The sequence below is a fragment of the Plectropomus leopardus genome, chromosome 17 (genome assembly GCF_026936395.1).
Source record: "Plectropomus leopardus strain MGB_pleo_1.0 chromosome 17, ASM2693639v1, whole genome shotgun sequence".
Taxonomy (NCBI): domain Eukaryota; kingdom Metazoa; phylum Chordata; class Actinopteri; order Perciformes; family Serranidae; genus Plectropomus; species Plectropomus leopardus.
Window position 1 is genome coordinate 21,621,049 of NC_142192.1, and position 15,109 is coordinate 21,636,157.

At 40.3% G+C, this 15,109-nt stretch overlaps 2 protein-coding genes across 7 annotated transcripts in view; both read right to left on the reverse strand.

Moving 5' to 3' along the window:
- The window catches only part of kmt2ba (lysine (K)-specific methyltransferase 2Ba), a 36,236-nt gene extending 26,473 nt beyond the window's left edge, over positions 1-9,763 (reverse strand). For 3 of the 5 annotated variants that reach the window (XM_088090130.1, XM_088090129.1, XM_088090128.1), the window contains exons 1-5: positions 9,376-9,763; positions 3,694-5,125; positions 3,068-3,234; positions 1,715-1,804; positions 1,137-1,293 (exon numbers count right to left, since the gene is read on the reverse strand). In XM_088090130.1, coding sequence (XP_087946256.1) covers positions 1,137-1,293; positions 1,715-1,804; positions 3,068-3,234; positions 3,694-5,125; positions 9,376-9,678 — 2,149 coding nt within the window. In that variant the 5' untranslated portion in view covers positions 9,679-9,763. The remainder of the gene's footprint in view (positions 1-1,136; positions 1,294-1,714; positions 1,805-3,067; positions 3,235-3,693; positions 5,126-9,375) is intronic. The other 2 variants (XM_042505981.2, XM_042505979.2) reach the window with 1 other exon arrangement.
- A 1,783-nt stretch (positions 9,764-11,546) lies between these two features.
- LOC121957998 (uncharacterized) lies at positions 11,547-15,088 on the reverse strand. 2 transcript variants are annotated; one of them, XM_042506837.2, is made up of 5 exons: positions 14,977-15,088; positions 14,376-14,509; positions 14,088-14,203; positions 12,817-12,960; positions 11,547-12,728 (listed from the first exon to the last, which is right to left on the reverse strand). In XM_042506837.2, the coding sequence occupies exons 2-5, from the start codon at positions 14,473-14,475 to the stop codon at positions 12,066-12,068; spliced, it is 1,023 nt and encodes a 340-aa protein (XP_042362771.1). In that variant the 5' UTR covers positions 14,476-14,509; positions 14,977-15,088; the 3' UTR covers positions 11,547-12,065. The 2 variants fall into 2 exon arrangements, with proteins under 2 accessions (XP_042362771.1, XP_087946876.1); XM_088090750.1 differs by having other exon boundaries at positions 14,376-15,007.
- Between the last annotated feature and the right edge of the window lie 21 nt (positions 15,089-15,109).

Consider the following 15,109-nt stretch of genomic DNA (forward strand, 5'->3'; position numbering starts at 1 on the left):
GTGTGAGGCGGGAGCTGATTAGAGGGTGGAACAGTCTTAAATTTCAGGACATAGATAAGTCCCAACTGGTGGACTCTGTCAGCTTTGGCCACTCTACCCATGACATGCAGATTTTATCAATAAATTTTCAATTAGAAATGTAAATATAAACACCTGCTAAGACTCCTCTGCTCTGACATTCATTTGCAGTAAAGCCATTAGAAGCGCTACGAGGCAATACAGTAGAGATTTTTTTTTAAAACAGATAAACACAGTCAGTGCTGTGTGAATATAGTGACAGTTTCAGCAAATATGACACAGTTTTTGGGTTTTTTTTAAAAAATAAAAGTTACCAACTATACAGCTTTGATAAGAAGTATGTTACAAAAACAATGCGGGACAATATGGCCTTGAAAGCTTTGTTTTTAATTATCTTAAAGCATTATATAAAAATATTTTCTACTTATATAATGAATGAAATTAATGTGACCTGTATTTAGGCGGGCTACATAAAATGGATGGATGGATTAAACACTGAAAAACAAAAAAATTTCATTACGTTTTTGCTAACATCAGAAAATGCTCATTATGAGTTGATGAGCTGCTGTAGCTTCGGTCTGATGGTGCTGACTGAAACCAAAAAGGACTCCTGCGTGCAACGTCTACTATTGCAAAAATCTTACACAGTTTGCAATCTGATACAAAACCATCGTATAACTAACATTACTGTCTACAGCAGGCAACAAGTATTTAAGACTTTTTTATACTTTCTACAGCTGCTGTTTTGTGAGGAAACTGAATTAATTGCTTTTGAAGGTTTTTTTGAGTACCAAAGTACCTGAACTAAACTGAGTAATTAAGTCTTCCTACTTCAGTCTTCCTACTACTTCCTACTTCAGAGTGTCAGTTCTTGACTTTTCAACCAGATCTTCTTAATCAGGAAGAATGACTTTAACCCTGTTGAGCCTCCCATCATTATAAACCACGACAGCAGCGATGTAAAACGTCAGCTCATTGTTGATGAACCTCAGTTCAAATCACTGCACACAGACAGTGCAATGCAAAATGCACTGATATGTTCACTTTTTTCTGGTAAAGCCAAATTGAAGTTAATAACTGCATTTTGCCTAAAAACAACACATGTCGATGGACTGTACCTTCTGCTGCAGGAGAGAAGGTGATGCCCTCTCTCTCATGAAGTGGCAGGGCGCTGAGTCTGGGGATATCATCTGGCACCATGGCACGGGGCTGCCCTAAAGCCACTGCTGCTGCCCGACACACATGTTTGATCCTCGGACCACCCAGCGGCTGCTCCTGCACACACACAAAAAAACAAAGTAAACTGTGAAATGTAGAAAAATTTGGTTCCAAATGAATTATGGTAACATCAGCTGTGACGTAATTAAACCTCACAATGAAATGTATCCTCACATCACACCAACAGTGCCAGACATTGCCCGTTTTTAATTGCAAAGGACAAAAACAGATTTTTAAATAATGAGAAAACAAACAGACAATTTAAATATTTCATGCATAATTTGCCTCCACCACTGAGGTGCTGTTACTGTCTTGTATCTTTCTTTAATGACTATTGTGGGGATCATCTCCAGCACGTGATCAAGATGAGAACCAAATCACAGGTGATTGCAAAACAAAACAAATGCAGTTGACTGATGTTGCTTAATTCAAATCCAAACAACATAAAAATGCACATTTTTAAGTTTTAAAGTATTACCTGAGGACCAATATCTTTGGGAGATACGCCAGCTCTCCTCCTCCTCCGCCTCCTTCCACTCACTGGCACTCGAGATTCTCTGGAGCCGAGCTGTCGGACCAGACAACGAAGGAAACAAGGTTTTATGTAATAGATGCTATAACATCATTATGCTACCATACCTTCCTAAACAGATAGCAAAGTTACCTGCAATATGACTCGTATGGTTCAGACTTAAATAAGATTACACATCAAATGTTTCATGTACAATTCTCATTTGTTTTCTGGATGCCATTATTGAAGGTGGTCCCCTGGCCCGATTATATTTTTCACAATTCCCAAGAGCCTGGTTGACGATATTTAATGACTTGTTTAGTCTGATTAACAGTTTAAGACAAAACATTTTTAACTCAAAAATATATTAAACACACGCGAGCAGTAAATTCTCATTTTAAGAGACTGAAAATAGCAAATCTCAATAGTTGGGTTTCCATCCAAATGAAACACAATTTGAAGGGATTTTCCAGAAAATCGGCACAAAGGATGCAAATTTATGCTCTCCTCTGTCCGCTACTGTTGTGTGAATATTGGGAGTTGATTAATAAGCAGCAGGTGGTACTAATTTTCCAGTCAGGTGACCTCACACCACTGCAGAATGAAGAGCCATTTAAAACATCAATCGCATTAAAACAATGAGTGTATAATAACAGAGAGCACACTGTACAATTGAAATAAATGATTTTGAATGACTAACATCACGGCTCTGTGCTCTTGGAAGAGTTCTGGTAACAGCGCTGAGTGCATCAGCGTGTTAAAAACATCTAAACATGATGTTAAGAGCTTTCAGTGGCCTTTACAATAATGGTACGTTTTTTTTTTTTTAAAGGTATGTTTTTTGGCTTTTGCCTTTATTAGAGATAGGACAGCTGTGGTACAGGCCGTGGCCGGAATCGAACCCACGGCCGCTGCAGTGAGGACACAGCCTCTGTACATGGGGTGCCAGCTCTACCAACTGAACCACTGGGCGACCCACGTCAACATTAATTTGCTGAATTTGTTTGCATTGTGCTTAGTTTCATTGACTTTTTATCTGTACTCCAATTTTTCCACCTCCCTAAAGCATAAACACTTTTTTGAATATTTTCTGATTTTTTTCAAATCTTGGGCAATGCCATTTATTTATGTGCAAATTCAAAATTGACAAAAAAAGAAGTAGATGGAAACGCAAATATTGAGTGGAACCATCTACACTCGTATACCCGGCTGAAGAACACTGATTTAATTACCCTTTATTTCTTTTCAATATTTTTTTCTATTTTTAAGATCAAAAAGCTTCTTTTCTACGTCTGCACAGATTTGATCTTCGACTCTCACCTGTGACAACTTAAGCTGCTTCTGCTGATCAATCTTGATGAGCTGAACTTTGGCTTTCTTCAGCAGGTGAAGCATCGTCTTATTAGCTCCACTGAGACCGATTCGATGGCTGGGCCCGCTGACCTCCAACGCCTCATGACTGTCCCCGGCCACGCCTCCTGCTTCATCTGTACCAAAGAGCGTGAATAAAGCAACTCTGGTTAGAAGATGTACAACCAGACACCTCGTAAGTATTCAGAAAACACCTCTGAAGTGAGCAGCGCAGCAATAACTCTAACTTGTTTAATTATCTCTTTGCAAATCCTAAAATAATAAAAAGTTGTTTGATTGATGCTTTAAGGCCAAAAGGTTTGTTGCATTCTCCTGAAAATCTTACTTATCTTTTTCTAATTGACACTAAAACAACAAATGACACTAAAACATCTTTAGAATTGCATTTTTCTGTTCAACTATGAAGTCATATCAAGATTACAAACATATCACAATTCCAGTAGAAATTTGGTACAGGAAGCCACACAACAACAGAGATTTGTAAAAAAAAAATAAATAAATAAAAATAAATACAGCTACAATTAGATATCAAGACCTTCATAAACAATAACATAAAAAGAAGAAAGGATTCTTACTATTGTTGTCTTTATCTCCTGAAGCCAAATGTGAGGGCGCTTCAGCGTTCACCACCACGGCTAGTTTCCTCACAACACCCGGAGAGTCCATCTCCTCCATCGTGAGCTGTGACCGCCGCCTCTTCTTCAAACCGTCGCCATGTTGCGTATAATCCCCCTCAGTGTTGGAGTGGCTTTTCTTTTTCTCTGCCAGCTTCAAGGTCAGTTTTTTGAGGTTCTTGTAGATCTCCAGGTGGCTCGTGCCCGGACTGGGTTTTGATGAGAACTTTGTCACCGCAGACGGACTCTCGGCCACAGATACACAGTCCGCGTCTGACTGCAGCGAGTTGCCGTCATAGCTTGACTTGTGACTTGATGAACTTGGTTTTCCCTCCTCTCTCTGTTGACTTTTCCGCCGAGAACCCGTTGGAAAAGGAATCATTTCCTCATCCAAGAACCTCTTTGGAGTTTTAATGACTCGGGAGGACCGTGCGCTCATCACGGGAGCGGAGGAGTTGTTTGAGGTCTGCTGGCCGTGTTCGGGAAACGAGCTCGGCGCTCCCTCAGGTGGATTCTGACTTGGCAGCTGCTGTTTGTTCCCGCCTGGCGTCTGTGTGGCCGGAAGGGGCTCTGGTACATAGGTGTAAAAAACATGCCTAATGCGATTATGACTTATTTTTGGACTACTGATGGCTGGAGTGGTGTTTGGTCGCTTTCGCCTGCACCCAAACACAGACTTTCTCCTGTGTGTTTTTTTTTCAGGGGTATCTGTGGCTTTACACTCCAGGGGCATCGCTGCCTCCTCTCCACTCTGGGCGCCGGCCTCGGCTCCGGCCTCCGGAGACGCACCCATACTCTTAGCCATTCTCTTCTTCCGCCGTTTGTGAAATGATGTGAACGATGGAGAGATTGCTGTAGATGTGCGTCCGGTGTGCCCAATTCGAAACCCCCTCATGCGCTTCATAGGTCTCTGCGGCTGGGATTGGTCCGTGTCTGAGTCCTCCGACACCTCGCCTCGTTCTTTGACCTTGTCAGCTTTCTTGGCGCCACCAGCTGAGGTATCGGCTGTTTGGTTTTGCGTCCTGCCTGAAACTGCTGATTGTCCTGCTTTCCTGATAAAGACAGCTGATCTTGTACTGCTCTGTGGACCAGAGGCCTCCTCGTCTGCATGTTTGGCTTTTGCAGTGAGAGCTACCTGTTTGCTGTGCAGTTTAATTACCACCTTGGGAATTTCTTTGTCTTTTTCTGGGCTGTCTTCGACGTCCTGGTCTTCTTTAGGGAACCTCGGTACAATTTTCCCAATTAGAGAGTGTTTTGGGGTCTTGGGTATAATCTTTCCAATGATAGGCTTTGTTCCCAGGTCTGAAGCTTGGGGAGGTTTTTCTTGGCTTCGTAATGACGACTGAGGGGCTTTCTGAACTGTTGTGGTCCCAAATCCAGTGAAAATTTCCTCCTGAGGAAAAACATAGAAAGAAAACAAGCTTTAAGTGGCTATAATATCTTTGAACATGTTCAAATTAAAACAGGTTTGCTGTTCACCACTCTGCTGCAGGCAAAAAACAGAAATCATCATCATAATATAGCTTAAAGCTGACAATTATCAAGGTGCTCCTACTAGAGTAGGTTTGAATATGAGCGCAAAATAATAACAAACATAAGAATATCTCCAGCATCTAGAATTCCTGTAACATAGAGAGCTGATGTGAAAGTGGTAGTGAAGATGGCGAAACAATTACTTCTTTGTTGGTACAGTATTGTGATAAAAAAAGATGACGATGACTGGTTTCAACAGGTGCTCAGTTTTCTGTGTCTGTGTGTGTGTGACAGAGTTTCTCACACATTCATTTATTTACATCGGCCCAGCGTGATCAAAACATCTGCAGTCACCGTTCATTGGATGCACGGCTGAAATACATATATCAGTTCGGTTGTTCTTTGCACCAGTTTCGGAGCACAGGCGCACACACGCACACACACGCACACACAGACACTAAAAAAAGGAACGTTTGTGGAAGATTAAAAATCTGTGTTAATGCCTTTTTCTTTTTTGACATTTTAAAGTTTAAGGGCAAAAAAACCCCCAAAATTTGCATTAAACAGGAGGGAAACACAGTCACTCCAAAAGTGTGTAACAAATGTGAAAAATGAATTGGAATTGCATTAAAAAACCCTTATTGTAGTGGCTAAATCATAAAAAAGCTGACCTGTTTCGACGACTACCGGTCTTTGTCGGGGCTTCAAATACATTTTTTTCACATTTGTCACACTTTTGGTGTGCTTGGATTTCCCTCCTGTTAATTCCTGTTGGTTCCAATTTTCCATGAGCACCTGATACAAGTTTGTGACCTAAATTTGACTGCTACAGAGCAACCAGTCACCGCTCTCTTTTTCCCCAAAATTTTTCACATTTATTTATTTTGTACCAAAAGTACTGAATCTGTGGATAACTTCATTTGTCAGCTTTCCAATAATCAATGAATGTAATATTATTTTTGAAGAATATATCTGAGTCTGTAGGAGTGGTGGTGGTTGATGGCTCCTGAATGGCCCGTCATTCTGGTTAATCAAACCTCGTGCTGACACTCATATAGGTTAAAATGTTGGGAAAATGTCTTTAAATTGAAAAGGGTGGGGTCAGACATTGACTGATTTATAACTAAATGCCTCTCTAATAATTTTTCACACACTTCTGAGTTCGGCGTTTGATTATCAGGTATCAGCCCTGCAGAAGATATTGCTCAGCAGCATCTGCGCTGCTCTCCCGTCTTACTCCAGAGTTGCATCAGTGCACTGCTGAGGCACCAAATGAAGCAGCTTTTGCTTTCAGTCCGTGAGTCAACTATAAGAAATAACTCAGCAGATTCTCTGCCTGTGCACCATCTCTCTGCACGTGTGTAGTTATTAATAAAATATGTGGCAATAATTTTTCTAATAAATCAGGTATAGCACTTTAGCTGCTGTAGATTAAAAAAAAACATTTAATTCTACCCTAAATTAGATATTTTAACATAGCTGAGTTCTGGAAATTTACAAACTCCATCTTTAAAAAGTTTAAATGCATCCTTTGGTATGCAGCTGGCAGCCTGCAGCATCCTCTCATTCAGGCACCTGTCTTCTTCACATTCGAAGATGACAAACTACATCAGATCAAAAGCACACTTTAACTCAACTTCCAATTACTCACATCCATCCTTATGTGCAAAATTACGACTCCACAGATGTGTCAGTGCTGAAACCCCCCTGCTGATGTCTATCCAAACCACTGCAGAGCACACGAGTGTGTGGCACTACGTGACGTGTGGTACTCCAGTTGAGCAGCACCCAAAAGCTTTAGCAGGAGCCATGTGATGCTGTTACAGTCCACTCTAAAGGGATTGCATCAGTGAAGTCCGTGTGATGTCAGACACTAAAGCCCTCGGTGTGGAGATTAAACAATATGATTAGATCCAATTTGGCATTATATCATTATCACCGTCCTATTCGGATGGAGCTACGAGGAGAGCACCTTTAAATAAATGACCTGCTTCTATTGACACTGAAAATACAAGCACAGTGTGCAAGACTCAAGTCCCCTCTTGTTTGTCTTACAATATTTGTGTCTTGTTATGAATGACTCCAGCTCAGTGAGGAAGCAAAGCCGTGCACAGAGCATCCTCACTTCTGTTTTTCTGATGAGTGTGTTTACATGAACATCATTAACCCGTTTATGATAGGATGGGTTTTTCCAAGTATCTTGTTTATGTGTTTAGGTATGTAAAACACTGTAATCCCTTCACGAGAAACCCAAATATGCAAGCTGGAGTGCTGTAAAATAACGTGGGATGTATATGGGTAATTTGCATAACCTGATTTCTCTACGCTCATGTAAACACCTGAATATGATCACAGCTGCGATAAGCCTCAAAAATAGGTTATTCATGTCCATGTAATTGGACTCAATGCATGTGAAAAATACATTTAATACTGTAGGCCAACCCACAATACCATTTTTGTCGATGTTAAATATGCAACTGAAAGTGAAATAAATAATTAAATTGCTAAATTATACAACTGACTGCTAGACTTCTTTCCTTCACCAGCCAAAAACACGACTGTAATCTTATCTAGTTATTGACTAGAAGATTTTCAAGTTGATCAGCCACAGTGGCAGGTGGACAAAAAAGTTAATTCCCAACCCCGACTACAGAGCATCATAGCTTGCCACCTCTGACTATATCTCTGCAACAGCGATAAGATTTTATACACGTGGATCACCAAGACTTGATTTCAGCATTTGGAAAAACATGCAGTACGTCATTATTTGTGTCAAAGCCTATATAACGTGATCATGCCTCGGTTGCTGCATGCAGACTATTAACAGAGCCGGTGCTCTTACATATTATACCATAAAAAGATGTGACAGGGAGGGGGGTTGTATTGAGAATTTAATTTTAAAAAACAATGTGTTCATACAACTAAAAAGATTATGTGTATGTCAGTGTATGGGGTGGACTTATGGAATGGGTTGAAACAAAGCACAAACATAAATCAGCTTTACAAAAAGACATTTTTGGCAGGTATATGAATGAGGAAAGGTTGTGTTGGGGGTGTTTCTATTCATTTCGTAACATATTTGGATAGTAAATAAACTTGGGAGAGGTATTTATTTATTCATTTGGGTGGTAAGTACACTGGGGATGGTTGTTTGTACACTAGTTGGGAATTTGTTGACATAATGTATGAGTTAAATAAGAAAGTAAGAAAGGGGTAGGGATATATATGTTTTACTTCTACCTACTCCTTTTTCAGACACTGTTATTTTGTTTTGTTTGCTTGTTATTTGCTTGTAATATGTTTTTGGTTTGAAATGAAGACATTCATTCATGCCTTATCCATCTTAAAACCTTGGGAAAAGCTTTTGACACCTCGTTGATTTCCCCTTAACATCAAACACAATAATGAAAGGGAGGGATGCACGGTGGGTGTGATGAGTTTTTGTAAACACAGACCAGAAAATGTAGGTTCATGAGACGCAGAGTGCAAAATTTATCATTGTTTGGCCTAGATTCAGCTTTTGGAAAATTATAAACGTAAAGGTAGCGTTTCTGTTTTCTTCCCCGGTGCATCACAGAGAGCAATCAGCTGACAGCTCCAACGTGGAGATAGTGATCCTCACGTTAGCAGCACCGACGTTTTAACAACGACACTTTTAGCATCCTTTGTGTGTCAGCACAGTGAGGGAAGTTCAACTCAACCAAAGGTACTAGGGGGTGAATAAACAAAGAGATCGACCGGTTTCCACAACAAAACGCGTCCACGATCGCTATCGTACCGCCAAAGTTTCCGCCTAATGGTCATGCAAACAAACTCAGCTGGAGGGACGCTGGTCTCTGTGTGAGTTTGTAGCTGAAAGCATTGCTATGGCATTTTCAAAACAGACAATGAACTATTGATGAATGCAGAAGCAATCATACAAAACTGCCTTTTGTATGATAAATCTAATAAATCTTATGCACACCCTGCAGGAAAACGGTTAGCTACAATGCCTATTTGGGGTTAGTGTTTTCAAGCTATGGCTAACTAGCATCAGGTTAGCTTGAATAGTTTTTGTAAGTAACAAACAAATTCATTAAAATGTCGTTACTTTTTAACAAACTGGCGTTATGTGATCTATTAGGCGTCTTATTCACTATCTAGCTGACATGCTACAGTTAGCTTATTCACCTCTTCGCTGTTGCTGGAGTCGAAGCCCGCATCTCGCTGCCTCCTGTGCTTCTCCGCCACCCCCAGCAGGCGCAGCAGCGACGGGTCCTCGCTCAACGCCAGGCCGATGTTGACGGGCCTCGGCCCTTCGGCAGCCAGATCCCCGTCGCCCGAGCCCAACCTTCCGCGTTTGGTGCGTTTCTCCGACCGCAGCCTGCTGCGAGCCGTGCACGGCCGACCCGGGAAGCGAGCCCGGGCCGGCAGTTGGGCGCTCAAGCCCGCCACGGTAGCGGGAGGTGATAATCCGCCTCCCGATGCCGCCATTATTTACTACAACAACACGGACAGCGCGTGAGGCTGACAGCAGCGATGTGAGAGGCAAGATGGACTGCGCGAGGCAAAGGCGCGAGATAGAAAGGAAACACCGGTGCATCATGGGAAAACGACTTTCTCCGGCCGAGGTCGACCCCTGTTCGACACACCGGGCGAAGTGTCGACCAGTTTTCTTTAGGTAGCGTGGCGAAAGATGCATTAGGATGCTTGAATGAAAGTAACAGTATTACAGTTTAAAAATACTATGTAAAAATTGTAGTTCAAAATGTTGCTTAGACCTAAACAAAATATTCTTAAAGTACCTAAATATTTATGTTTATGTGTGTTTGTATATATGTAATAATAATAATTGGCATGGTTTCATGAACAGATATGTTTAAATGTAAATTCTTAAACTGTATAACTGTAAATAATAACTAAAATAAATTTAGTGGAGTAAATAATACATTTCCCTCAGAATGAAAATGTGTTGGACATATAAAGCAGACTAATATGGAAATACTCAAGTAAAGCAGTATCTGAGAATTGTCATTCTTGAGTAAATGTACATTATTATTTTTTACCAATGGATAGTACAGACAAAAATAACTTAATGTTTTCTCAATAATAAAAATAGCCAGACCTTGAGTTTTTGTGTGCAAGTATAAATGTAGCTTTGGAAGCAAAAATTCACATCAATCTTATAATTATTTTTTGTAATAGTATCAAAAGAAATGCAGGTTAAAATCTATACAATATTCTAATGATGTAATCTACAAAACCATTTCAATCTAGCATATTTGTTAATTTAAAATCAAATAATGTTGAATCTACAGTATATTTATTCATTAGAGGACAAAAACATCAATAAAATAATAGATTAAAAATGTAAACACCCTCAAATTGCTAGTCCTGCTCACTGCTACTATTTTCCTCATGGTGAGTTCCTCTAAATCATAGGAATGACGTACTTAAAGGCCTAAATATATACAGCAGTGATCTTGTCACAGAAGCAGGATGCTACTTCATGCATCTTATAGTTATTCCATAACTATAGTAGTGTTATTGTCACTTTGTCATAATTGTTTTCAGTGCAAAAGTTTCCCAAAATTTTAAGTGCAGAATCTCATTTGATGATTACAGGAAGGAACACGTGTCAGAAATAGGTCTAAAAAATAATTTATTTGTAACATCCACAGTTAACACAAAAATTGGAAACTACTCCTCGACCAGGGTTCCTATAGTTTAAGGTGAATTGAATTTAATACTTTTTAAGACTTTTTTAATGCCACTCGGGATGAAATTTAGACAGAAAATCCCATGAAAAATGAACCAGTACTTTTTACGTAGATTTAGGGACAATTTGCCCAAATATTTATTGTAACATAAAACATTTTTGGTGCAGTAAAAAAAGTTAGATCTGGTTAGAATTGTGAAATACTAAGCATTTATTGGTGAGTTTTACTGTTTTTTTCTCATTCTGCGTGTTTGATTCCACTGCTTTAATTGGCATCATGAAGAGTTTAAGAAAATAGATTCAGTTTTGTTTTTTTTTAATCTACGAATTATTTTGAGATTCCACAATGCAATGCCAGGAAAAAAAAATCCAACTTTTCACATCTGCATTTTCAAGACTTTTGAAAGGTTGGTTTAAGACAATTTAATAACAATTAAGCCTTTATTTTTAGATTAATGAATTATGTGCCTTTTAAGGAACTCTGCTTTAGACTCCATCCACCAACAGGTAAACATGAATATACTGCACCTCATTAGGGCTTTACATTTGGCCTCTCATTCACACACACACACACACACACACTGATCACAGAGACGTAAGTCTTGTTTAATGCAGCAATTATTAACTTTAGGAAAAAGAGGAATAAGACCCGCAGATTACTTTATTGCAGTCCCTTAATACAGAATCCTATACAGTGGCCCATTTATCAGATGTTTGATTTTATCATATTTAGGACTTACATTCATCCTTTTATTTTCCTGAAAACAGTACAGCTCAGTAGAAAACATCCCCACACTTGAGTGAGAATGAGCTAGTCAGTCTGCATGATTAAAAAACATTTCAGGTACAATAGAGGTAACACGGACAGCAAAAATGGGCCTCGTGACATGAGCTTACAGTGGACATAAATCATAATTATGTACAGATCGGTACAGAGTTTTATTCACAGGTGTAGGATGTCTTTCTAAAAGCAATCGAAAAACGGCATTCCAGATATAACCTCCATAATTCGTGTGTTGCGTAACCTTGCTTCAAAAACTCTCGACCTAAAATATTCACATAGAAATCTTCTACCTACACGACACAGAGTTATGGTGGGAAACACTCTGACAATCATTTAACTGAAGGATGTAGGATGAAGTTACAGTCTTTTCCCCGTGTATTATCTTTTCTCTGCTGCCTCCTCTCCCTCTGTGTGGGTGTTCTGGTGACTCTTTAGGGTGCTTTCTCGTGCAAAGCACTTTCCACAGGTGGGGCAGAGGTATCCAGAGCTGTGCACCTTGGCCATGTGTTCTTTGAGCTGTTCGAGCCGGCCGTAGCTCTCTTCACACTCTGTGCATGCGTGACCTTTGTGAGCCGAAGGCCCGTGTTTCTCCCTCTTGTGTGCTCGCAGCGCTGCGACAGAGGGGAATATGAGGTCACAATCTGCTTCAGAACAAGGAATCTGGAGCTCCCGTTCCTGCTTATCGGAGGGGTTTGCCTTTGAGTCATTGTATTCCCCTGCGTCCTCCTCTTGTTTGATCTTCTTGTTCTCAACTTGTGCTGCGTGTTTGGGTTTGCGGCCTCGTTTTTTGCCCTGCGGCTTAACGTCACAGTTTACAGCATTGGCAAATTTCTCCTGGTGCTCCAGGAGCTCCTCTTCAGTCTGGAAACCACGACTACATTTGCAGCACTGGTAGGTGTTGACGTCTTCAGCCACGATGGGGCGCTGGGGGTGCGCTGAGATGCGATGGCGGCGAAGGCGGGAGGGACTGGGGAACAGGGCGCCACAGTCCCTGCAGGGACACCGTCGCTCTACGCATTCGTGTCGTCTGTGTTTGTTCAGCTGCAAGACATTTAACATTCATCACTGACAAGAAATTATTTTCAGATCCCAACAAAACAGGTTCTCGTGTAGCGTGTGGCGTTCTCACCTCAGTGAAGGTGAAAAAGTTTTTCCGGCAGTAAAGACAGTGGAAGGGCTTCTCTTCTGTGCTGTGGGAGGCCTGGTGCTGGCTGAGCTCATCAGAGAATGAGAAGCTCTTATCGCACTTGTAGCAAATGAAGAGCGTATCATTCTGCAAAATGATGAGCAGAAAAATGGTTAAAAATAGAAGATGATCATCCACTCGATCTACGAAGATACACCTAGAACATAATTTCCACCAAGTTTACATTGAACTACTCATGTTTTAACTGTCCATTGTTTTTTTTTTGTTATTCTATTGTTCTTTTTTTCTTAGGAGTACTTTTATGCAGCCACACCTGGCAAAAGGCTATGTCCTTACCGCAGGGTCCGAGGGTTCGATTCCAACCCACAGCCCTTTGCTGTATGTGTCCTATCTCTCTCTCCCCCTTTCATGCTGAAACTGTCCAATCCAATAAAGGCAAAAGCTCAGAAATAATTTCATAAAAAAATTTCAAATTTATAAGCCGATTATAATAATATAATAGTATAATTCCTTATCAATTTCCAAATATTCATATCTGAACCATAAAACTCCAGTAAAAGAACAAATATAATCCAGCATCACACTTACTGTAATAGCAATTTACAGAAAGTTATAACGAGAGTTTAGACAACTTGTCGATTAATTTAGTCAATCAACAAAAAAAAATGATTTACTGCTGTTGTCTATGATGCTAAAATAAATGTTTTTGGATGTTTGGACTGTTGGTCAGACAAAGCAAGCTAGTGCATATGTCAGTCTGCTTTATAGGAAAGTGTAACAATTATTCTCACAATTTTCTCATCGACCAAAAGCTAAATGCACAAAACAATTTATTTCTCCTGCACGTCTCCTCACTTTTTGTTTTAAATTTTTTTTGTTTTGTTTTTGTTTTGTTACATCTATATACAGTAGACATACCACACACACATACACATACACAAAACAAAATGCTCTTGCTCTTTTTATTTATGCAATGATTTTTTTATCCGATGGATTACTGTTGATTTGAATATGATTAAATATTATTAAATTATTGCTTTTTTAAAAAAAATCTTGCATTTATTTATATAAATATTTAATTGTTTCTGAGGCTTTGGCAATATTTTTTTACAATCATTCATGCCAATAAAGCAAACTGAATTGAAGTAAGTGCCTTTAAGACTCTTTAAAGATCAGCAGGAACCCTGGATTTACTATCTCTTCTTGAATCCTGGCTGGGTGTTTTTTTAAATTTTCAGTCAACTTTTTCCTACCTGCTGCAGCTGCTGCGTGTACTGCTCCCGATGACTCTTCCTCATGTGTCTCTCCTTGGCTTTGGAGTTACAGAAGGTGATGAAGCACTGAAAACACTGCAGACTCTCATGCTGATCTGCATCACAATGAGATGGGAAGTTGTTGATGATCAGTTACAACGCAATAATAGGAATATATACATATAACAACATGCTATACAGTGATTATTATGAAAAGGGACTCTGGGAGACAGAAACAGGTTAACAGCATCACATCTACTTGCACTATGCATATAAATGTGATCTTACAGGGCTGCAGAGGAGCGACCCCGGGCTCGGTCTTGATCTCCGCTGTAGTGGATCTCCGCTCACTCCCAACAACAACCTGCTCTATCTTCATCATTTCCATGCTGATGCTTCAGACACCACTCAGCTACATGGAGCTGTAACACACGAGCACACTGCTGCAGACACACTGAATATGCATTATGTATTTTATTGTAGCGGACAAAGCTAAACCGACTGCAGCTCAGGACTGCAGAGGCAACGTAGAGCTAACGGTAAACCTGCGCAGGAGCGTCGGGAGGAAAATATCCAAAATAAATACATACCTGATGTGAAATGTGTTTCTCTATTGACTTTAGGGGGCACTAGTAATTGAAAATAGACGAAATAAAACGGCTAACTTTGGGTTAAGCTAACAGTTGCTAAGGATGGAGGAGCGCGCGGGCACTGGTCAAGCGCAGCTACAGCAGAAAGCGACACGCTCGTGCACATGTATTTCCACATTTTACATCGTGTTGTCGTGTTCTCACTTTCTTCTGCGTTGGGGGTGAATATGTTTCAGAAAGCACGACTAATTTTGACTCGGGTCACTGTAAACAATTCAAAAAGGGCATCCATTTCTTACCGTACGAAACGTCCACCGAAATGGGGTGAATATTCTGCCCACGTCACGTGACAGGGGAAAGACTGCGGACCACGGCGCTATCGCGAGATTAATGAATTTGGGTTATTTTCTGGAGGGGAATGAAGTGGTTTTT